We start from the raw sequence: 25,454 nt of genomic DNA, 5'->3' as shown, positions 1-25,454 counted from the left end.
TTTCCAGCTCACCAGTAACTAATCAAACCTATTCTTTGTTAGTCAACTTACATGTTTCACCATGTTTATGAGCTGTTTAACCTTTTCTGTTGACTGTATCCTCTATTTTTGATCTTTGACAGTATTTGCATTATTCTCTTATGCTCTCTGTATTGGTCTATCCTGTGGGTTTTTGCCTTTATTGTGTTTTTGACTATTAACTGGGTTTTTGATTACCCTTTTGCCTCTGGACTGCACTGTTTTCTGACTAAACTTAATGAGTTAAACATTTTAAACTAAACATGACTGGAATCCTCGAGCAAGCCTGACATATTGGAAATGGGTGTAACACACTAACCCAGACGTTACATTTATATTTTACATTCATTGAATTTGTCAGGCGATCTTATACAGAGCAACTTACCTGTTGATCAGTATGACAGCACTTTCCTATGAAATGAACCCATGACCTTGGTGTTGCTGGCAGCTTGCTGCTCTAGCATACATCAGTGGTTTAGACCATTTCAGATGGAATTTTAACCCATATTTTAATTCTGTTTCCCTAATCTAGATTATGACATCTGGCCTGCAAGAGTCCTACTCTAATAAGACATTCTAAAATCTGACTGAGGTTAAAAGTGTGGGTGAGGGGAAAAGACTGGATTTGAAAAGTGAGGGTAACTTTCTCAGAGGAAACTTAAACAGTGCTCAGGATTGTGAAGGAGAGGAGAGGTGAGGAGCAGAGAGGAGAGGAGAGGAGAGGAGCAGAGAGGAGAGGAGAGGAGAGGAGCAGAGAGGAGAGGAGAGGAGAGGTGAGGAGCAGAGAGGAGAGCAGAGGAGCAGAGAGGAGAGGAGAGGTGAGGAGCAGAGAGGAGAGGAGAGGAGGAGAGGAGAGGAGAGGTGAGGAGCAGAGAGGAGAGGAGAGGTGAGGAGCAGAGAGGAGAGGAGAGGAGCAGAGAGGAGAGGAGAGGAGAGGTGAGGAGCAGAGAGGAGAGGAGAGGTGAGGAGCAGAGAGGAGAGGAGAGGAGCAGAGAGGAGAGGAGAGGAGAGGTGAGGAGCAGAGAGGAGGTGAGCAGAGAGGAGAGGTGAGGTGAGGAGCAGAGAGGAGAGGTGAGACTGATAGACCAGTTGTGTTATAATTTTATAGGCAGGTATAGTCAGGTACAGTTCTATACTCAGTTTTTAAACAGGACTCACTTCTATATTGCATAACCGTGCTGATTTTAGGTTGATCGCTGCATTTTTCCAGGCTGCCATGTAACTCCCACAGCACAGGAAGAATTTACAGCCCTGACTGGAGATAAAACAGGTTACACCAGAGGACTTCAGGCAGACTGCTGTCCAAAGTGCTGGGAAACCTATTCCTCATCTTGATGTAGGATTAAGTGCTTGATTCACAATGTGCTCTTCCACTGTTATGCAAAGAATTGTAAAACACACACACACACACACACACACACACACACACACACACACACACACACACTCAAAGAACCCAGATGATTGGTGAGATGAGAGAAGTACTTAGTGCCTGTCCCCTACACTACAGAGAGTTCTACTCCACTATCGCTGTTCTGGGAACTGTCGTTGATCTGTGTATTCACAATGAAAAAGAGGCACATACAGGTCAGCATGAGGACAGAAAGAAGAGAGTAAGAGGGAAAGCGAGAGAACATTACTCCAGGCTGACAACACTCCGTGCCTCTGTAACCATTCCCTGATTACTTCGCATGATTTCCCCATGTGAGACACTTACCTACACCAACACACAGCCGCTTGCTGGTCTTAGGTCTGTGTATGTGTATGTGTGTGTGTGTGTGTGCGTGCGTGTGCGTGTGTTTTCTTTTGATGAATCCTCTGAATGCGTGAGAGTTTAAGGGGCCTGTAACACTTCACCTTCTGATAGTTCCAGTGTCAACATTTAAAGCAATGTGTACTTCCATGGGAGACTAGACAAAATTGGACAAAATCGCATGGGTTGTTACCATATGGTAAATCTATAACCTCTGTGTGTGCCCATGTGTGCGTGCATGAGAATACACATATGGTTGCGTGCAAGTTTATTGTGTGTGTGTGTGCGTGTGTGTGTGCGTGCACTTGGTCTGCCTTTGCACTCTCCTGTGCTGGAGGGTGGTTTTGATGTACAAAAACGGCCCCCTGAATGCAAATTGATATATAAAAAGAGAAACAAGCGTAACCCTTGTAAAAATGGCTAGTCACGCATCTTGCACGCACGGGGCTACTCGGCACGTTAATGATGCGGAGTGAGAGCTGGCAGCGTTTGCGCGCGAGGCACCAACTTTCCGTGACATATTAAAATTTGTAGTATTGTAGACCAACGTAAATCACACAACCCGCTGTGAAAAAAGCTTTGCAAAACACACCAAAGCGACGCGCTGGACACACATTAAAGGAGCCGTCAGTGAAAGCATTCCACGCGTTGTCTCTGCGTAAAACAGTTTCTGTTAACTAAAATTTAGTGGTTAATAAAAAATTATGTACATATGTTTGACAGGGAGACAATACCATTGCGTTAGATTTGGTAAATATTTATGAATATTTATGAAGTAAATATAAAAGGATACCTTTTTGCCTTATATATATACATACACATATAGTGTAGTATCTTAGCTGTTCCCAGGACTGCACCCTTCTGGACAGAAATCTCGGGTGTTGTTCCTGGGATCTGCTGGAGCCACTCTCCCAGTTTGGGGGTCATAGCCTCTAGTGCTCCGATTACCAATTATCATGGGAACCACTGTGTAGACCACTATCTATATAACTGCAGTGGTAGAGATAGTATTTTATTCTTTTATTTAGTATTTTATTTAGTGGTAGAGATAATATTTTATTTTAGTGGCTGTTAAATTTACAAGTTAACAAATAAAACAAACACATTGAAAACACGGTCCTCGCACATTTGATGTTTGACATAAAAGAGGTCTTAGTTATTAGGTTTATGTGAAAGAAATATGATGTTTGGAGACTATTTTTGAACAGGTACACACACACACACACACACACACACACGTCTTCATTTCTCTCTCTCTCTATGTGTAGATTTATAACTTTTAAGATCACTGCCATTCGCTTTATTTTAAGATTGCTACATCATGTCCTAGAAAAAAAAGTTCTATATTCCATCATTTCACCCCAAAGACTATAAAATAACGTTTTAGAAAACAATTTTGCTTGCGGCATTAATACAGCTTATTATTTGTGTTCCTTACACAGTACTTATTTAACAACAGATTAATGATGCACTCTACATAGCAACTGCTAAACTAATTTAAAGTCTGACTATTTCACTTAATTCGGACTTTTTTGATTATGGGATTACATCGCCATCTAGAGTTAAATGCTGGAGTTGTGTTATTTGCTAAATAATCCAAGTGCAGGTATAGGTTGGTTGGAGCCATATACAGCCCCGACAAAGACGTTTTGCTGAATATAGAAAAGGAATCTCATTTAGAACTATTCTTGTACATGTTTTGTAAAACAGTTCCTGGCATACAAGTCACTCTGAGATAACGTGTGTATCTGTGTGTGTGCGTGTGTATGTGATGATCAGCCAGTGTAGAACAATGTGACTGAAGGTCATGTCACAATGCAGTTTGTAGTTGAGTTTATGGCTGTTTGCAACTGTTTGTACTGCTATGCTTCATGCTATGTTCACTAAAAATACTGTAGTGTTCAGAATGTTTCTTGCAGAATATTCTACATTCCACAGAGGACTTTGGACCGGCAGTGCAAGGGAAGGTATATGACACAAACCCACAGGAGCAGGAAATCCATTTGCAACTGATGGAAGAAGAAATTAGATGAAGAAATGTTATCCAGGGTTGGATGAAAAATGTTATGGACTGTGTGTGTGTATATATATATATATATATATATATATATATATATATATATATATAAACTGCAACGTAGTACATAATGTTATTTTGTTAAGAAATTAACTAAACAAAACAAAATATATTTTATCATCCAGGAATTTGATACATGAAAGATTGTTTATTTTCATTATAGTGTTGGTGTGACAGTCGTGTCGAAGGAGTGAGGTGCCTTGACAAGTTTCTCTAATCAAACCGGTCTTTAATAATATGACATACAAAGCGAAAACAACAACGCGACGAACAAAGTAAGACTCACGAAACAGTAACAGTGCGACCCTCAACATTAAAGGACACTTCTTGACTTAGTTTACGTAACAAACGCTGGGTTAAACACCGACACCAGATAAGAGAACAATAGGGATTCAAGTACACGCGTTAACGAGGAACATAACTACAAACAGGTGTAACAGTCAGTACATCAGGGGCGTGGCCACGGACAGGCACACACAAGCGGGGAGGAGTCTAGGAGAGAGGGTCGTGCCGTGACAGATGGATTATGTTAAAGAAGTTGGGCGAATCTGGCAGTGTGAGCTATATCCAACACTATGTTCCCTGCCTTTGTATAAACGTAATTGTAATGAGGTGAGATACAGGTGTGAGCCTTGGCATTTATTGACGTAACTAATGAACAATAAATGAAAATAAAACATGATTACAAAACAATTAACTTGGAACACACTACGAGATTCCAAACACACAAACATATTTCAAAACAATGAATTGACACGGAGGACTGGAAACCGGAGGAATGAATCAGGGAAGGAAAGGATGCACAGGTGAGACAAATGACAGAAGCGAGGCTTGGCATGACTGGGGGGCGGGGCTATGGAGGAGCAAAATAAAGAGCACATTGAAAGGAGAGACAGGAAAACAAAAGGGTCATGTGACAATCAGTGCCACAAGAGGAGGAACAATTACACCATCCCCAATCTGGAGAAGAGAGGAGACTGGACATTGAAGATGGACAGAGGACTGGGAGAAGACAGGGGAAAAAGTCCCGATGAGGAACACAGGACAGACAGTGAGTTGAAAGGGCAGCCAGACAAGGAACTGCAAAGTGAATTGGGGAGCAGGATGGGCAGGAATTCTGGGAGCTGGGGAAGAGGAATGTGTGCCAGCCTGCAGTTCTGGGGGTTACAGTACCAGACCTCATGTGAGCAGGGCGTGGGAAAGGCATCCTCCAGAGAGCAAGGCGTGGCCGAGATGGCGCCCCTTTGAAGGCAGGATGCAGCGGATGTCGGCACCTTCCTGGAGTCAATGTGCTGCGGAGATGGCAGCCTCAGGAAGGCAGGGTGCAGGAATGTCACTTTCCTCAGGGGAGCAGGGCACAGAGACAGCACCCTCTGCTTGGCAGGGTATGATCACAGGGTGTTGGCAATGCTGAAGCATGGAAGGAGAGCCAGACAAACAGACTCCTGCACCAGACAGCTACTGGAGGTTGGCGGGGGATGCCTGCATGAATCAGGTACTGTTGGGTCATTGGGGAGAAGCAGTCTGCTCCCACTTCATCAGAAGAGGCAGAAGATGAGGAAGCCTGGTGGAGAGGTTCGCCTCATACAGCTATACAGGATACGGGCAAGCCTATGCTCTCCCCACCCCGAGGTACCCGTGCCCGTTAGCTGACCACCCCGTCACCAAACAGATTTGCATTTCTTGACAGTGGTCTCAGACATTGACACGCAGACAGGCATCGAACACGAGCTGACTCAGGCTGGCTCACTAATTCTGTGAGCCTTGGTGTTTAAAATTAACAGACAAACAAAAACCAACCCCAAAAGCAAAACGGGTTTGCAATAGCATCCAAACAATAACCAACGCAGAAGATTGAAAACAAGATGAGTAAATACAAGTGGGAATCAGGGAAGGACATGTGAGACAAATGACAGACATAAAGATTGGCAGGAGTGGGGGGCGGTGCTAGGGAGGACCGAAACAAAGAGCACATGGAAGTAAAAGACAGGAAAGCAAAGAGATCATGTGACAATCAGCGCCACATGAGGTGGAAACATCGATGAAGGGGACCTGTAACATCTATCTGAGCTGCACTGCCTGTTAGGTAGGGCACATCACTGCCTGTTAGGTAGGGCACTTCACTGCCTGTTAGGTAGGGCACATCACTGCCTGTTAGGTAGGGCACATCACTGCCTGTTAGGTAGGGCACATCACATGCTATTAGTCGGGGAACTTAAAGGAGCCTTGTATTTTTACTTCTTTATGTTACAGTATAAAAAGCCATTAGTGGGATCAGGGCCACCAATGTATCCACAGGAACACAATTGCCCATCTGACACAATGTTCTTTTGATGGTTCTCATGTTGTGTCTGCATTACACACTGTTGCCAATATAACACAATACAGTCACTTCCTGGACCCAAACACTTCTGCAAATTGAAATCACATTCCTTCACTCTAGCAGGTTTCCTTCCAGTGGGAAGCTATATGTCTGCATATGCTGACATCTGAAAGGTATTTCTCTTTAGAACATGTTCATTTGTAGCCAGACTGCATTGTTGGATGCTATAGAAGACTCAAATGTCCTGGATTTGGATATTTAATGTCCATATTTGCAATAGCATGTTCTTGTGTTTCTGTATTTGTACATTTCAAAGTGGTGTGTGTTGCTTTCTAAGATTGACTGGGAAAATATACAATATATCCTATATTATAGCATACTTCCTGTAAGGCTGTCATATCACTGCCTTGTTTTGAGTACCACATTTTATACTCAACTGCTTTGATGTTTCAGAAATGCACTGCTCACAGCACTCTGACCTGCTGTCTCTTTGGAATGTTCCAGTTATGGGAGCCACAGTAGATCAGCTCATATTAGTCTGAACTCTGCAACCCTCAGGTGAAGACCATGGTTCACGACAACATCATTTATCATTTATAGCTCATTTAAAATTCTTCCTCAGTGCCTTTCCCATCACCAAAGATTTAATTTGCGCTTTTATAGTGCTTTGGTTGTTGCAATACAATAAGTGGATTTTCATTATTTGTCTGAGAACAATCAAAAGGTTTCTATAGGTTTAGTTTACTTCATCAGTTTAGGTGCCTGGTTTAGCAGCTGTTGCTTTTAACATGAAATACACATAAACATGAACATGTATGTAAGAAACGTATGTCATTTGTAATTTTGGTGAATTAAAAGAAAATGAAATTACACTTTAATTCAGATGAGTTACATTATATTAGTTTTATAAAGGGTTCAAATAGGAGCTTAGTTTTGAGACATGTCATGTATCGAGAAAACTGTAATGTTAATTAACTATGTTCTGTTACTGTAGACTAATCTTTACCGTATCAGAATGTATTATAGTATTAGTACAGTTCTTCTGCAGAGAAGAATATAGAGGGAATTAACAAAGCTAGATTTCACAAACTAGCAGTTACCTGTAACTTAATTTAAAGCCATATACTTAAAAGACAAAAGTTAGTAGACAGTCAAACACACCACAAGCACATACATTCAAACGGATAACAGAAAAAAGACAGAATGACAAACATAGTGTTAAAAAGCCTGCTGAAGACATTTCAAAAAATGTGTCTGATTTACTGCATTAGAGTGAGTGTCTTAAATCAAAACAATGTTTTATTTTGTGGAATCCCCTGAGCAGGTTTAATTTTGACAGCCTGCTGTCCTGAGATCAGTCAGAACACTGAGATCTAAAGGCTTTCTCTCAATTGCTCTCAATCTCAAGCATTCATTCTTTTATACACATCATTGCTTTTTAAGCAGACCCGTTTTATCTATAATAAAGAAGCCTGAGGTCATTAGAACAGAAAAAACGAGTACATTTAGAGATTTAGATTAAGATTTTAGATTGGCAGTGTTTAATGGTGTGAAAAAAGATATAGGATTACTGAGGCATGCACAGTATTTTACAGGTCACCTAAACAATGCGTCTCTTTATATTACATTTCCATAAAGATGAGGAAGTGATTGTAGTGGAATGGTCTATCTGATCTCACTGCAGTGATATAGACAGTAATCCAGTCACGAGTGCTGTGCACACGCCATCCTGACATAAGCAGAAAGCAGGAAGCCCCCTGCCTCCTCACCATTTCAGTAGTTTCTCCCTGGCTCATAAATCAAAACGATTTCCCAAAACATTTTGATTATCGATAATATTATATTACCAAGTCGTTTAAACAGATAGGAAGTCCGTAAACGTTTATTACTACGACTGACTTCTGCTAATGAGCTGGATGGAAAAGCTACTTAGCTAGGTCTTATTCTATGAAGAATGATAAGGAATCAAACTAATCAAACTATCAAACTACTGTAGCTATATAAATTGTTCAAGGTGACATTTCTGACAGATTCGCTAATCTACTTCTATACCGAATTGGGGAGCAATTTTCAGTAGACGTTACAGCGCTTTATTACGTGTGTCGTACAGACACAAAATATGCTAGCTCTTCTACCATCTTGTTTATGATTTATAAACATGCGGAAAGAACAGCTTACTGTCAAAAGGCCAACGCAAAGTATGGAGAACGGCTGTGGAATGTCCCACGTCGGCTTCCGTCCCAGATGACTCCCACGCTGACGTGATGGTGCGATGCTTGGTTCAGTGAGGAGCTCAGTGTAGCAACAGCGTCGTTAAGGCTGCGCCGCTACCGACCTCAGCGGGGTGTGTTTAGTCCGAATAGCTCGTGCCGTGCAATGAAACAAACCTGTTTTAGGACACCCTGACACGTCCAGCGTGTTCAATGCGGGTCAAGGAAGGTCTCGGTGGCCGCTATGGACACTAATGACAACAAGGTAAGCCGTTTTATTCGTTACCTGTTCAGCTAGCCATTAGCCCATTTCTCCCAAGATAGCTGGTTAGCCAGTTACAAGCTAACCAACTACAGACCAACACCGACCCCTGAGCTACTTCTAGCTTCCTAGCTAATCCGCTGTCTAGCAGCTTTGCTAACAAGCTAGTTGTCTAGTTATATAGGTTAATCTTCTAAAGAAAGGCCGACCTTTATGCAACGAACGTTTGTAGAAGTATTTTTAAAAACAAGCACAGTCGCCACTGTCGTTTTTTGTCTGCTAAGTTACATGTATTCACAGCTAACGCTAGCTATCTTATGTGAAAAACCCGCGATATTATATTATAGATTTTAGCCAATTATAGCAATAATAGCTAATAGTAATAATAATAATTAGCATGTAGCTATTTATTTTGTGGAGTGACGGGTGCTATGGTTACAGTTTGCACAAGCATTCCAACAATATTAGTTTCATATTATTTTAACTTGCATGTACCACATAAACCTGACAGTTTAACACTTTTCCGGCAGTTTATATGGCGACATCAAATTGCACTTGGCCTTGGGGTGTTACCCTTAGCAAGTTGAAACCTCCTACACTGTCTCTTGCCGAACAGCTAATATATTTCGTTGAGGCTGGGTTGGTAAACTGTTATCAATAACTGCTTAGCACAGCGTATCAGCTAGCTTGCGGAGTCACACCTGTGGCATTTCTGACATTACTGTGTTGGTGTTGTAGTCTAACTATAAAGTTATAGTTCTGGTTTTTCTGCATTGATGACAACATTCCATTACCCTCTCTCTTAAGTAATCATAACCTTTCCTTAGTCGTTTCCCTTGTCAGTCTGATGTATGCTGTTAGGAATGTACACGGTCTAAATATAACCCGAGTTAAATTATGCAGTGTATGATTTTTAAAAAGACTCGTCAAGTTTTTCCTGTTTCTATATTGCTCTTGCTTATTCCTGCTGTCCCTCATGGATATACCCCCTCCCTCCGCTGTTCAAGCACAACAACAAACCCTTTATTTTCCACAGCGAAACTGACAAAGTCCAGGAGAGAAAGAGCTGAAAGGACAAAAGGCTGCAATAGCTATTCCCCCCCCCCCGTTAAGGATGGGCTTGGGAGTCGAAAACCCTATTGTGATGCATGTGGGGTCTCTGAGCTTACAGACACATAGAGCATTTTTCCAATTATGATCTCACTTTCTTAGTGTAATTATCTTATCTGCTACAGCTGTTCTTTGTACACCTTTGCTAAGCCTTGAACAATAATCCACTATTTTAACCTACATCTTAAACTTATTGCAGTCACTAGAAACCACCTTATGGCATCTGAACTGGCCAGTGGCTCTATTCAGTTTATGGTTAATGGCATTATGGTTAATAACAATTGTATAGTGATTATTTTTGCTATTCTCAATACTGCTTTGCAGAAGTGGAGGGAAATTAATGCATGACCTTGCTTGTTTTGCGGAGCGTTATTTTTGTGCTGACTCTGTTTGTTTGAGTGTCTGAAGAGTGTGTGGTGGACTTGATTGTGATGTGTGTAAGTGACAGTGTGGTCAGCGATGGGGTGATGGAGAAAGTCAGGGGAGCTCAACCCACTGGCCACAGTTGAACAATTGCTGCTTGTCCCTATCCACACACGGTCACTGTCCATTCATAGCTGCAGTGGAGGAACTTGTATTTGAACTTTGACCTTGGAACGCTTTTGCATCTGAACTTTTTTTTTTTTTTTTTTTTTTTCCCCTCTCTGTTTGAAATTTAGGCCAAGACCTAATTTTATATTTTACAAATATGTGCTTGCACATGCACACACACATGCAGGAAGTGCATGTGGGACAGTGTGGCATGTCTGGTGGGTGTGGGGATAGAGAAAGTCTTTTTGAGACTTTCGCCCACATGTCCTTTGGGTCAGATTCAGCTTGTGCCAGACTAAGACCTCTCATCCCTGCTCATCTCCCTCTCTCCCTTGAATTTTCTTGGTCTCTCACGCTAACTCTTTCTCTCTCTTTTTGCTCATGTCCTGTTCTCTCTCTCTTTTTTGTGCTTGTATGTCCTATTCTCTCTCTCTCTCTCTCAAGCTTGTGTCCTGTTCTCGTTCTCTCTCTCTCTCTCTCTCTCTCTCTCTCTCTCTCTCTCTCTCTAAGCTTGTCCTGTTCTCGCTTTCTCTATCTCTCTCTCGCTTGTGTGTCCTGTTTTCTCTTTCTCTTTTCTCTCTCTCTCCTTTGAGACTGTTTCTTCTGTTCTCTCTAAAATAATGCTTACTGTGTATAGAACAGCTCCAACACCTCACATTCATTTTATGCAAGTCCCCTGCCCTAATATAGTGACCAACTGACTCAGTGAGTTCATTAATATTCAGTCTCTGAGAGTGGGTGTGGCATCACTGGTGTGTATTTGCTGTGGGTTCTAGGAAATAACCACGAGTTGGAACTGGATCTGTGGGTCTCGCAAGCCTCTTTTATCTATTGCAGAAGCACGGTGGGTCAGATATTGGCCAGGTGCTGAGTGTATTAGCCTTTGGTAACCAAAGCAGTCGAAGAGCAGGAATGGTGGCACAGCCTGCCACAGGTGTCCAGAGCGCCTCCATGTTTGTACCCTACTGCACTCAGTTATATTTAGTTTAGCATTTAAATGTCGGTGTCATTCCGGCTTGTACTTCCATAGGTATATCTCTCCTTCCTAATCAGACTGCTTTTCCAGGTGCTGTCATGTTTAATTTTTTTTTTTTTTTTTTTTTTAATGAAAAAGAAATCATGTTAGAGAGGAACACAACTTACTCTTACAGTTTATCGTTCACTGCATGTGGTGACGTGTTGAGGTAATGCAGAATAAACAACGCGATGCACTTGTTTCAGTGATGGGAAGAAATGGTGTGAAAAGGGGTGCAGTGACAGTCGTGTCTGAGCTCTGCTCTCCGGCGGCACTCTTTTCAGTCTGTAGGTGGAGCTGTTGCAGGTGGTTTCAGCAGGGTCATGCAGCACCTGCGCTCTATCAGCAGTTTCACTTCCACTATGTGAATTTCTGCTGTTGGCTGTAGAATGAAGTCCCCCATTTTTCACATGAGCTAACACCACAGCATGTGCTATATCAATTATTTTACATGTCCATTCAGCACACAGAAATCTGGGCTAAGTTCTAAGTGTCCAAGTATATAGAGGGACATTGGGAATGTGATTGCTATAAGTCATAGTTAATTTAAAATAATGTGCAGACTATAAGGTTACCAGAAATGTACATCAGAAAAGCTTATTAGGTGGCTAATTTGGGACAACAGATATCAGCTGTTTAGATATGAGTAGTGGTTTTAGGATCACAAAGTGCTTGGTGACATGCCTAACTAGGGGTGCTGCTGATGGTAAAAATATCTCTTTTGGAGCTTACACTGTGTGTGTGTGTGTGTGTGTGTGTGTGTGTGTGTGTGTGTGTGTGTGTGTGTGTGTGTGTGTGTGTGTGTGTGTGTGTGTGTGTGTGTGTGTGTGTGTGTGTGTGTGTGTGTGTGTGTGTGTGTGTGTGTGTGTGTGTAGGATGTGAAGTTGTCAGCTGAGGTAGAACCATTTATTCCCCAGAAAAAAGGTGTTGACTCTGCCCTGTTCAGCATGAGTGTGTCTGGAGAGGGAGGAGGCGGAGCCACAGGGGCAGAGCCAGCCCCCATCCCATCTTATCTCATTACCTGCTACCCCTTTGTACAAGAGAACCAGCCTAGCAGGTAGGTTACGCCTGTGCAAATCAAATTATCATTACAGAGGTGCTGGAACAGAACAGGAGAGAGAAACACCACACACACACACAAAGATGAATGTGTACAATGTCATATTAATGACTAGCATTTTAGATATTCTTGTGCTCATTTCTGAAAAATGTATTATGTCACTATGAACTTTAACTATGAACTATGAGAGAGTGCGTGCATGTCTGTGTGTGTCTGCGTGTGAGTGAGTGTGAGAGCGTGAATGTGTGCAAGAGTGCGTGTGTGTGTATGTGTGTGTGACAGAGAGATCAACTCTGATCTCGCAACATCCTGCCTTTTTCTTTCCTGTTAATTTTGAATTGTAGGAAGTGACCACATGGGGTCTAAAGAGTGTTTGTGCATGTGTGTATGCGTTTACATGTGTACTTAGTAGCTGTCTTTTAAGCTGTATCTTCTGGGTCAGACACCTTTACACCACTGAATACTCTCTGACACCATGTTGCATTCATAATATTCAGTATGTTTTCATTTAGTCATTGTATGTATGATCTTATCCATAAGATCTTTTATGTGTAGGATTGTATCCAGAGTCTCTTATAAATCTGTCCTCTTCTCTTTACATGTCTCACCCTCTGTTTTCATCTCCCTCCCTCCCTCCTTCAGCAGACAGTTGCCTGTGTATAATGGGGACCTGCGATGGCAGCAGCCTACTGCAGGTGCAGGTGGGCCGTTCTTGGCCTACCCCATCCTGTCCTCACCTCAGCCCCCCGTCTCCAACGATTACACTTACTATCAAATCATGCCCGCTCCCTGCCCGCCCATGATGGGCTTCTACCAGCACTTTCCTGGGCCATACCCTGCGTCTCTGCAGACTGGCGTGGTGAACCCTGTATCAGACTGCGACAGGCCCCCCCCACAGGGTCAGGCGTTCGGGATAGCAGCCCAGAGGGGGCGGGGAATGCCACGAGCTCCTGTCCTGCCCAAGGTATGATCCCGCCTCCACACACTCCATAGATTCTGCAGTCGGTGTTGTAGCCTCACCGTTGCAAGTGCAGATTGTCCAGTGTCTTTGACAGTCCTGCATACTGTCAACACTGTAATTCAGGATGGTTGTGTGCTGCATTATTCAACCCATTGTTTATTAATTAGTTCATTTATATTATGCATTTACGACAGTTGTTTTCACAAAGTAGATTTTGTTTTAATAATATTTTGTTTTCCTTTCTGACAGCAGCAGCAGGTTGCACAGCCAATGAGAGCCAGGCGGCCAGTGATGCGTAGCGTGGCAGTGCAGAAGGAAGTGGGTGCCGCAGGGCCTGATGGGAAATCCCGCACGGTCCTGCTTGTGGATGCCGCACAGCAGACTGGTATGCTCCTAAACCTTTGACCCCATAATGCATTTCACCTAACAGCCCTCATACCTGAATAGTGCTCTCATGCTAACAGTATCATAGTGATTTCAGCTGTATTGACCTAGGTAACATAATAATCAGAACACATTTATTGTTGCATGCCACTGAGATTTCCTAGCAGTGAAGTCTCAAGTATAACAGATCATTTCAAAATTACTTACCAAATGACTGATCTAATGTTCTGGTGAATCATACAGCATGTGCTTCTGGGATTCTATGGTCACATAATACATGGAGGAATGTCCATTTCTATCAAGGAACAGGTATTCAAAATGTACTTCAGTAATATAATTATACTATGACACCTTATCATCTGTTGCTGATAACACAGGGTTATACAGGGTTGAGTAGTTGTTGGTATGATAAAGCCTTATATTTAATTGACACAGAACTTCAAAGAGTTTACTAGACGTTTAAAGTTTACTAGATGCTTTCAGTGTCTGTGCTGTTTGATGGGGTTTGCTTTAGGTGGCCACCACTCATAACAGCACTGAGTCACAGAGGTCCTTAGTACGCGAAGCAGAGCTTTCGATTAAGGCTGAATAAACATGGTTAATCAAACAGACAGCACAGGAGATTGCAGATGGTATCAGTCTAGTTTTGAGCTCATTTCCTTGTTTATAGTTGCACAGATGGATTTATGATTTTGTTAGGCATGCAGTTGGTGAGAGGATTTCACGTAGTCACACTGGAATGCTGAGTGCAAGCAGTGGAGGGAGTTGTCACAGACGCAATGATATCAGACTCTCTGGGACGTGAGCACTATCTATTATAGGTTAACAGCTAAAGGCAAAGCCATTATAAAGCTGTCATGTAAAACAGAACGCTGGCTATCGTGATTCATCATGGTAGTGATTAGTAGATGGTGAATAACATAAGCTAGCCAGCTAGTGAGGTCCTGTTTACTTTGAGTAGGTGTTAGTAGTAATAGCAATATATAAGTGAATATCAATAGCCTGTGTATTTTCATGAGCTGTAGTGAGTTAGTGCCATGAGCAGTACTTGCAGCAGTCCATGGTTTAGAGAGGCCAAAAGGGCAGGCGACCCTGTAGGACAGGTGACCCTGATGTACTCTTTTCACAAACATTTCCTCCATCATGAAAGTCATAGATTATATGCCATGTTTCTTGCTCAGACTTTGAAAATGGTGCTCGTTTCACATTTTAAGAGTTCTTCCAGAATTTCTTACTAGTGGTTTTTGTGTAGTAAACACTATTTGTGATCTTTAAAAATGGTTTGTTAGATGACTCAAAACTGTTCTGAAGGCAGCGTTACCTTGGAGGTAGAATGAAGATAATTGGTTAATAGTCATAGGTGGAGAGTAAAGTGATTGGTTAATCTTGGAGGCAGAGTGATTGTAATTGTTCAACAGTCAGTGGCCTAAGAATAACATTATTCGTTAACAAGCAATGGGCGGACATTTTCAAATGCCATACATTCACCCTACGTGGCATCTCTGCTGTGACAACCAGAAATTACTTTAAGAGAAATAAGAATATGCTGTAGCAGTCAGCGAATCCGAAGCAGTCAGGATGGTAGTTGATGTCTGACTATTCATGTATGTAAGTTTGGTTTTATTCTGCATATTAATGTTTCTGATAGTGTGTTTCTAATAGGACACACTATTAGAAACATTAGTATCTGTTCAAAACACTTTTTGAGATTAAATGGTGATTAACATCATAAGCAGAATTAACATACATAAGCAGAATTGATTAACATACATAAGCAGAAATACCCCTCTTATTCCGGGAAGGTGGTTATTTCATTTTAATACCTGCATCAGAGGCAGTAGGGTATTCATAAATATATCTTACTGCAGTTTCCTCAGATGAAGCAGTCATGTAATGCTACTGTTCCACGTTTATTTCTGCCTCAGAGGCAGCAGAACCTTTATAAATCATCGTGCAACTTCCTTACACAGAACATTATCACCATGTTATTTATAATTATTTTTCTTTCAACACCACCAAGTAAAAATGGAGGGTTAGATAAACACAAAAACATTGACTGCCATTGTTGTTGACATCACATTTAGCTAGTATTCTTAACAGTTAGCATTAGTTTGCCTGCCCAGCACCTTGCTAGCTAACCAAACCCAAATGAGTAAATAAGATGCTGGGTGATGCCAGGACTTGCAGTCTCCCACTGCGAATTAAAAAAAACGGCGTGTGTACGCCTGTGTCAGATTTCCCAGGTGAGGCGTGCGGTGCAGGTGGGGGCAGCAGGTGCGTGTCGGACAGGGTGAGCCCTCTCCAGTGCCGGGGGAAGGTTCGGCGCCGACGCCCATCCCAGCCTACCGAGTCCTCCAGTGAGCACGGGGCTAGCGAAGCCGACATCGACAGTGACAGTGGGTACTGCAGCCCGAAGCACAACCAGGGAGTGAACAACGCCCGCACCACCGACCACACCAACACACTGGTACACACACATCTCACACCCACCCTTATACCTTAAGCAGCAGTACATTACTGTAGCAGTGATAAGTTATGGGGAAAGCTGTAAATTTTAGTGTTCCGTGCCAAGTACATAGCCAGTGTGATCTCACTTCTGTGTTATTGCCTCTGCAGGGTGTGGAGGCTGGCGTAATGACTGGTGAGTGCCCTCACACGGACAACTCATCTTACTTTCCATCTGCTGTTGGCAGATCACACTTAATATTATAGAACTAGATGGGTAGTCATGGATAAGGTTCAAGTTTGGTTTATTTGTCACGTACATAGTCATACACGGTATAACTCGCAGTGAAAAAGGTCTCCTCTCTATCACTGTAATAAATGAATAGTTAATAACATATAAATCAGTACTGTGTGTGTGTGTGTGTGTGTATTGTGTGTGCTAACAGCAGTTAGCTGGGTGAATGTAACATCTCAGGCCACCCAGAAGCCCTGGGCAGACAGAACCTCCCCCTTCCACAGGAGCAAAATGCCTGACCAGCGAAACTACTCACAGGTAACTCAGCCAGGTCTCACAGTGAGAAACTGCTCACGGGTAACTCTCTAGTGCTTCTGAGACTGAAGACTATGATAATTTCTGACATGCCAGAAGATATTTCAAGATCTCACAGTGTGACCACTGCTATGAATTACATCTAAAAGAAACAATGGGGAGCGGCCTGGAATTATGCACAACTCGCCTGCCAGTTCCAAATAAACAGCAGCATGGTGAAATGAAAATGTCTGTGTAACTCAAAAGAGGAAAAAGAATTTTGTGGAATTATAGCAGCAGAGAAAATGTCTTTTGAATGTCTCCTTTTGAATGAAACTTGGCTTCTTCAACTTCGGAGCCTTGTTTTTCCAACACTGCCGTTGTTGTTCAGGGGACTTTGCACAACCCCATTTTTTGCCACAACAAAGTCATATATGGATGACAAATGCATAATGTCAATTTTCTAACATCGTGCTTTTATCTCCAACAAGCAAGACCATACGAACGAGATTTCAGCTGCAGCTCACACAGCATCACATACAACAAATGTACAAGGCCGCTGGAGTTGCACAGTGTAAAGCCATCTTCAGCGAGGCGTCCTGCTTACAGGCAGTTCAGTCAGGGTTTTTGGTGAGAACCCCACAGGGAAGTCAGTCAGGTTTTATAGTGAACATGTTCTCACAGGTAACTTGGACTGGTTTCGCTCTACTAAACACCAGGCAATGTGCGTGATGATGGTGAATGACTGGGTTGCCTTTGTTTTTAGAGCATGTTTCGTGTATGTTGAAGTTTTTGTCAAAAATGGTTTGAATTGAATTCGGCGATTTTAGATAAAACACCTGCCGTGATGCTGAAGACACAAGAGCACTTTGGCCTTCAATCCATGCAAAAGTAGAACAGACAGTGAAAGGCCCCATAGTCATGGCTTTGATCTTCCTGGAACACTTCCTGGAACAGCCTGCTTGGACTAGGCTGTCCTAATGTTAGTCTCTCTCCACGCTTGTGCTAAGACCATCTTATAAATGTCTCTTTAGAACCTCATTTTAAAAATAATCGTCTGTTTTTGAAATGTGTATATAGTAAATCATTAAATTAAAAACAAAAAGTAGTTTCCTTTTAAAGTAATCTTAAGTATTAGGTGAATATAAACAATGCGGTGAATGGACATCCCATTTAAAAAGACAAACATGCACCACCACAAGCAGCACAAAGTGACTCCTCACCAAAACGCACTCTGGTGCCATCTTGTTCCCCATCATCCCATTTCAGAATTTAGTGCCTCCCACTTATCTATGACTAATTTCAGATTTAAGCACAGTCAAGAGCACAGCAATCTTCTACTCACCTCCTGCTGATGCTTCCCAGTCAAAGAAAGCTAAAGTGTGACTGAGCTCAATCAGTGAGTCTCCCTATTGAGATCAGACACGCTCCCTCTGTACTGTCCTTTCAGTCAAACGTAAAACGCATTTTAAGTCAAAATGTATGTGAATGTGTGGAGTGCGTTTATCTAATCTTTAAATTTTTTCATTTTTACTATTTTTTTTTCATTTTGATAACTTTTTACTCTTATCTCTATAAAGCGCTTTTGTACTTGTATTTATTTTTCTGTTTATGCAGTTAAACACGTACATAGATTTGCTTTTGTGTGTGGAATAACATTATCTCTCCCTCCGTGTGTGTGTGTGTGTGTGTGTGTGTGTTTGTGTTTGTGTTTGTGTGTGTTTGTTTGTGTGTGTGTGTGTGTGTGTGTGAAGGAGTTCCAGATGGGTTCTGGTGGCCATGCAGGAGGAGCCCAGCGGGGGTGTGTGGGGAGCCAGAAAAGCCTCCAGCAGGGCAGCACTCAGACTGCCTCCCACCCTGCCAACCCCCACCACACCCCTGAGCCCCTCTTCTTCCAGGTAGGGATTACACACACATGCAAAACCCCCAGAGTTCCATGTTGACTTTATTTATTGGAATGTTCATTGTCCCGAATATATCCTTGCATGTTAGTGTTATTCACATATAAATAATCTCACACAAGCGATTATATGTTCAGTTAAGGTTATTTATTCTTAAAATAGGTGTACATTCTCACAATATACTTTTTACTTATTTTCTTTTTGTTGTAAATAACAAAGGTTTTACACTGGTTTCAAAACAAACATAATTCACCTTAAATGACTTTCTACAAAATCACATTTTGTTAACATTGAACTGTTTTCATTCATTTCTAATGTAGATAGTCGCTGAAAGCTCTTTTCTCTTTTAACCGTGTGATATGCTGTTGTGACTAATTTGGTCAGTTCGGAATTGTATTTGCTGTTTTTTCTGTTGTATGCACATCCTGTGATCCACACATTACTGACTTTTTTTTTCGGTGCTTTACGCAATGTGACAGTTTTGTTGTGATACTCTAGCTACTGTTTTTTGCAGTCCTGACAAAAAAGAGCCACTTTTTATCTGTCTTGTGAGGATACTCACAAGAAACCTCTCAGGTACAGAGGGGTCCGCATCAACCTATGAGGGAATGAAGCTGCGCTCTCACTTTGCTCCATACGCATGCTTCAAAGACATTTCTTGTGCCCCTCTCTCTGATGTCGTTTATCAACAGATATCATTGGTTTGTTTTGACTGTACGTATGAACGGATGAGATCGCTTTTTGTATTACGAGGGGTTAAATATTCAAGTGAATTGAGCCTCAGTTAAATTGTTTTGTTAACATATTGGGCCCCCACCCCAACATGAGTTGGCCCAACCAGGCAAGTGATATTTCATGCCGCTGACCCCACGTTGTTTTACTTGCCCCAGCCATTCATGCAAACATTACTGTTGAGCCCCCCCAACACTTTTACTGGAGGAGAGGCCTCAGTGTATTTTCCCTGCTGCATATCCCACACACAGATCAGCTCACACATTTGATGAATGGAGGCAGGTATTGTAAAGCCCACTGAAGTCATGTCCTAGTTAATGTCTGCATCACAGAGATCACTGGGGTAAATTTACCTCATGGATACAACTGACAGCTCATGCGATGCTGGGCCATTTTTGGGGCTGTTAAACTTAAAGGCATCATTTTTGAATGATTGTTTTTGATTTGTCACCTGTGCAGGATGAGGAGGAGTTTCCTGATTTGACCACTGGGGGCACTGTGCAGCGGAACAAGCCAGACCAAGCCCAGCTCAAAATGCCCAAACCGCTGGTGAGTTTTCTTCTGGAGCGAGATGTGGGTCTACACCAGAACAATGACCAGCAGTCACTGAATGAGGTGTGTGTGTGTGTGTGTGTGTGGCTGTCTATGCATGCAGCTGGATAACCTTCCGGAGAATTCTCCCATCAACATTGTGCAGACTCCGATCCCCATCACGACGTCAGTGCCCAAGCGAGCGAAGAGCCAGCGTAAGAAAGCCCTCGCAGCTGCCCTGGCCACAGCACAGGAGTACTCTGAGATCAGTATGGAGCAGAAGAAACTACAGGTACGTACACACACACACACACACACACACACACACACACACACACACACACACACACACACAGCCTACAGATCAGGAGTACCTAGATAATAGTGAGGATTTGTTTCATATAATACAATTATAAAGCTAATTCAGGCAGCCTGTATACACATCTGATATTTGTGTGTGTGTTTAGGAGGCTCTGATAAAGGCAGCGGGTAGGAAGAGCAGGACTCCGGTGCAGCTGGATCTGGGGGACATGCTGGCGGCTCTGGAAAAACAGCAGCAGGCCATGAAGGCACGGCAGCTCAACAATACCAAACCCCTCTCATACACAGGTACACACACACACACTCATTCTTAACAATACCAAACCCCTCTCATACACAGGTACACACACACACACACACACACACACACACACACACTCATTCTTAACAATACCAAACCCCTCTCATACACAGGTACACACACACATTCATTCTTAATAATACCAAGCCCCTCTCATACACAGGTACACACACACACACACACACACACACACACACACACACACACACACACACACACACACACTCAAAATATCAAACCCTCATATACAGGTACAAACATACCATACCAAACCCCTCTCATACACAGGCATACACACTTCCAAACGCATCTCATATACAAGTGTGTACATGTGTCTGTGTGTTTGTTGGGACAGTGGGTACGACTGCAATGTTCCACAGTAAGGATGTCCTCAGTAAAGGTGTGATGAAAGCTTCATACACCCCCCCCCACAACATGCTGGATTCTACTGCCCCTCGCATGAAGAGGGGCAAAGAGAGAGAGATCCCCAAAGTGAAGAGACCCACTGCTCTCAAGAAGGTACAGTCTCAGCAGCCATGCCCCTCAGACCACTCCCACTTCTCTAGCACAGTAACCAAGCGCACTCATAACACACTAAATGCACACACTAGCAGAGAGCTTCAATTCCAATTGACCGTGTGTGTGGGTCTCCATTTGCCTGCATGCGTGCATCTGTCTGTGTGTGTGTGTAGGTGATCTTGAAAGAGCGTGAGGTGAAGAAGGCCAAGCTCTGTGTGGACCAGCCATCAGGAGTGGAGGAGCAGCAAGATGATGAATTAAACTTTACAGACACACTCACACAAGAAGGGGTCTCACAGGAGGGTGTGTACATGAATGCACGTGTGCATGCTTTCACAGCCATAGCATAACTTATGGGAAAGAAGAAAGCACAAGTAGTCCTCGCAAGTCGGGTTTTCTCAATTTTACTGCATTTGTGGGGATATTGTGTACTTATGAGGACTCTCAAATTGTCTGCACATCAACAACAAATGATAATGTCTTCTTCTCTAAACCCACCTCTCTCTCTCTCTCTCTCTCTCTCTCTCTCTCTCTCTCTCTCTCTCTCTCTCTCTCTCTCTCTCTCTCTCTCTCTCTCTCTCTCTCTCTCTCTCTCCCCCTTGCTATGTTTGTCTGTCTGTGTGTGGGCTGTGTGGTTTGTAGACAACGGTCTGAGCATGGCCAGTGATGCGTCACTGTCTCCAGCCAGTCAGAACTCCCCATATAGCATCACGCCCGTGTCACAGGGCTCACCTGCCAGTTCAGGCATCGGCAGCCCCATGGCCACCTCCGCCATCACCAAGATACACAGCAGGAGGTTCAGAGAGTGAGTAGGCTTGCGCTCTCTCTCTCTCTCTCTCTCTCTCTCACACACACACTCTCTTGGTGCAGCTCTAAAGCATGCTGTTGAAGATGTGTGGATGTTTACACATATATATGTGCGCGTGCGCGCACACATGCATTCTTATTTTATGCATGTTAATCTTATTTTATTCTGTCAGTTCATTTCTTTAAATTCTTTGTTCTACATTTTCATTCCTTTTAATTCTTAATTTATTCTATTTCTTATTTTCATTGCTCTTATTTTAATTTAGGTTTTATCTCTTAATTTTGTATTTCTTTAACTTCTGTTAACTTTAATATGTTTGATATATGTTTTATTTTAATAATGTTTTACTTTTATTTATGGCAAGGACTTTCCCATGGTGATATTTTATATTCTATTTATGATGTGAAGCACTTTAAATTACAACTGTTCTTTCCATGCATACATGTGCACATACACCCACCCAGATAATCTGGAAATATTGTGTGTTCTGTTCGTGTTTTGTTGTTTTTTCTGATTCTCTGTGCAGGTACTGTAACCAGGTGCTGAATAAGGAGATAGATGAGAGCGTGACCCTGCTCCTGCAGGAGCTGGTGAGGTTCCAGGAGCGCGTGTATCAGAAGGAGCCCACCAAAGCCAAAGCCAAGCGCCGTCTGGTCATGGGCCTGCGTGAGGTCACCAAGCACATGAAGCTCAACAAGATCAGATGTGTGATTATCTCCCCCAACTGTGAGAAGATACAGGCCAAGGGTGAGGGATACTGCTTGCACGCGCGTGCACATACACACACACACACACACACACACACACACACACACACACACACACACACACACACATTCTGTGTTCTCCCACTGAGATATCAAAATATATCGTATTAAAATGCATGCGTGTGGTTGTGTGCAGGTGGTCTGGATGAAGCTCTCTATAATGTCATCGCCATGGCGAGGGAGCAGGAGATACCATTTGTTTTTGCACTGGGCCGCAAAGCGCTCGGACGCTGTGTTAACAAACTCGTTCCAGTCAGTGTGGTCGGCATCTTCAACTACTCAGGAGCAGAGGTACACACTCTCACATACGCACGCACGCACGCACGCACGCACACACACACACACACACCACACACACAGTCTCTCCCTGAGATTTTGGGGTGTGTGTGTGTCTTTCTCTGTACCTGTGTGTTTTTGTGTACCAATGTTCATGTGTGTCTGTGTCTGTGTGTGTGTGTGTGTGTGTGTGTGTGTGCGCGCGCACGTGTATGAAGAGCCTGTTTAACCGGCTGGTGTCTCTGACGGAGGAGGCACGGAGGGCCTATAAGGACATGGTTTCAGCTCTGGAACAGGAGCAGGCTGAGGAGGCTCTGAAGAACGTTAAGAAGGTTTCTCATCACATGGGCCACTCACGCAACCCCTCTGCTGCATCCGCCATCTCTTTCTGTAGCGTCATCTCAGAACCTATCTCAGAGGTCAACGAGAAGGAATATGGTACGACATAGCACAGTCTACCCAGCTGCAGACCCAACATAGGGGGTCATCACTAATGGTTCTGTAGCCCAGAAAAGTAATTTTGTGTGCGTGTGTTTTAGAAACCAACTGGCGGACAATGGTGGAGAGCTGTGATGCTCCAGAGCCTCTGGAGAGTGATTCCAGTAGTCGAACCCCCAGCGTTGCTAAAGACAGTGAGAGTAACCCACAAGCCCCACCCACAGACCCAACCCCGCCTCAGCCTGCAGCCACACCCACAAATGGGGCAGGGCGCACAGGAGGTGCAGCCCCGAGCTTGGACCGGGAGGAGGGGCGCGTGGAGGACCGTCTGGAGTGGGCATCACAGCAGAGCACAGAGACGGGGTCTCCCCACGGGAGTTGCAGGGACCTGCTAAATTCCTCCATCACCAGTACCAGCAGCACCCTGGTCCCTGGCATGTTGGAGGAGGCTGAGGAGGATGAGGATGATGAAGATGACTACGCGCCCGAACCCATCCTTGTGGAGGTGCCACCCCTTAGTAGTATGGTGGAGACATGGGTGAGCACCACCCTAGAGAACCTGCAGCTGTCCAACAAGAGCCACCACGGTTCTGACGACGAAGAGGAGGAGGAGGAAGAGGAGGATGTGGGGGCAGTTAGTGATGAGGATGAGCTTGACTCATCTCATCTCACTGAGCCATCTGTGGAGGAGAAGCAGATTCCCGAGTCTCAAAGCAACACTGGCTAATTGACCACCACACACAGACCACACACAGACCACACACTCCTTCTCCCTCACTTAGCTTGTCTCACACGTTCTTCAAAGCAACAAAATCTCAGGAAACCGACAGACCAACCACACACACACTTTTTTCCTGTCGCCATGCCAGCTAGTATTGGCTACACATATACACACACAGCTCAGTTTGCCTCTCTCTTCATACTTGAACAAAGCAGGTCTTAAACTAGGCCACGCGTGTGTGTTCGGGGCCATGCTGCAATATCTTGGTCGTCTTCTGCTTCTGCAACATCAGCAGGATCCATGATTAGGCTGAGGCTCGTACTCTTGGACATCAGTGGTATCACAAGCAAACTCACTCTTAGACACACCCATCCAGACACACCACCATACAAACACGACTCTTCGTCCACCTTGGACGCTTAAAACATCCTCAGTTTTTACTCTCTGTTGCGTAGCTTATTAATTTATTCCTTGCTGTCGATTCCATTTGGTGTGTGTTGAGGGAAGAGCGGATACACGGCTCTGCAGCTCCTGGCCAACGCAACAGATAAAAACCAGTGACATCACCCCGAACCACATCCGCCAGAGAGGCCGAGCGAGTCAGATCAGCAAAGGAGAAACATGGAAGACTAAAGGCTTCAGGAATGTCTTGTTAACTGTTCCTGAAAATAATCAGAGGTTGTGTAGTCTGACAGGACTAATGAGTGTTAATCTGAACAAATCTTTCTGTACATAACATGTATAGGTGTTTCTAATAAGCAAAGTTATTAATCTGTTATATTTATCATGCTTGGAAAAAAAGAGGAAAAAAAAAGTAATTTTTTTTGAGTTTCTCTTTGTGTATTTTGTTTTCCTTTTTGTGTTTGTTGTTTCTGTGTGTGTGCGTGTGTGTTGGGTGAATGTCTCCTTTCTCTGGTCCTGATTAGCTGTAATCTTTTTTCTCTTGGTGCTTTGTATCGGGCTGCAGTAGTTGTCAAGGGGAGAGTCCAGCCTGCTTCTGGTCAGGGGGAGAGCCTAGTTCTGGTTTGTGTCCAGTTCAGCCTAATTCTTGTTTGTTTCTAGCCTGGTTCTGGTTTGTGCTCAGACCAGCCTGGTTCTGATTCCTGAGCTGGCCTAAAGAGCAACAGCTCTGTGCTCCTCAGCCCAGTCCTCTCCTCCTCTAGTGCTGTAGGACAGGATGCCTGACTGCTGTTTCTGTTGTTCACAGGTCTGTCTTTGGTTCGTCTAGACTTCCCTGTTTAAGTGTTATAATAGGTATAGGTCAGGCCATCTGTCGTCAGTAATCAATTTTTAAAACTAACCAAGTCAAATGAAGGAATTGTGCTTTTACTAGTTGAGGAAAAGGAAAATCCAAACCTTGGCCCGTTAATCAGCTGTGACTGTGTTTAAGTGCTGGTCTAGTATCAGCTCCTCTCTGGCCATTCAGTATAATTTATAAAGGAGTAAAATACAAATGCTGAT

The 25,454-nt window shown here is 43.4% G+C and overlaps 1 protein-coding gene and 1 long non-coding RNA gene across 6 annotated transcripts; both read left to right on the top strand.

Annotated features, from left to right (window-relative positions):
- The first annotated feature begins 5,839 nt into the window (after window positions 1–5,839).
- On the top strand, window positions 5,840–6,963 carry LOC113585343. Its single transcript, XR_003411496.2, has 3 exons — window positions 5,840–5,934; window positions 6,292–6,344; window positions 6,625–6,963. It is a non-coding gene; the product is annotated as an uncharacterized LOC113585343 (long non-coding RNA).
- Window positions 6,964–8,371: 1,408 nt separating this feature from the next.
- secisbp2l (SECIS binding protein 2-like) lies at window positions 8,372–24,447 on the top strand. 5 transcript variants are annotated; one of them, XM_035525539.1, is made up of 18 exons: window positions 8,372–8,646; window positions 12,175–12,356; window positions 13,005–13,323; window positions 13,573–13,705; window positions 15,939–16,171; window positions 16,321–16,345; window positions 16,596–16,702; window positions 18,433–18,576; window positions 19,771–19,860; window positions 19,967–20,134; window positions 20,310–20,451; window positions 20,820–20,983; window positions 21,157–21,286; window positions 21,626–21,788; window positions 22,318–22,538; window positions 22,695–22,849; window positions 23,053–23,272; window positions 23,374–24,447. In XM_035525539.1, the coding sequence occupies exons 1-18, from the start codon at window positions 8,626–8,628 to the stop codon at window positions 23,997–23,999; spliced, it is 3,243 nt and encodes a 1,080-aa protein (XP_035381432.1). In that variant the 5' UTR covers window positions 8,372–8,625; the 3' UTR covers window positions 24,000–24,447. The 5 variants fall into 5 exon arrangements, with proteins under 5 accessions (XP_035381432.1, XP_035381429.1, XP_035381430.1 ...); XM_035525536.1 differs by having other exon boundaries at window positions 13,570–13,705; XM_035525537.1 differs by having other exon boundaries at window positions 13,002–13,323.
- Window positions 24,448–25,454: the final 1,007 nt, after the last annotated feature.

This window comes from Electrophorus electricus, chromosome 4, assembly GCF_013358815.1.
Source record: "Electrophorus electricus isolate fEleEle1 chromosome 4, fEleEle1.pri, whole genome shotgun sequence".
In the NCBI taxonomy this organism is placed as follows: Eukaryota; Metazoa; Chordata; class Actinopteri; order Gymnotiformes; family Gymnotidae; genus Electrophorus; species Electrophorus electricus.
This window is presented reverse-complemented; position numbering and strand designations above follow the sequence as displayed.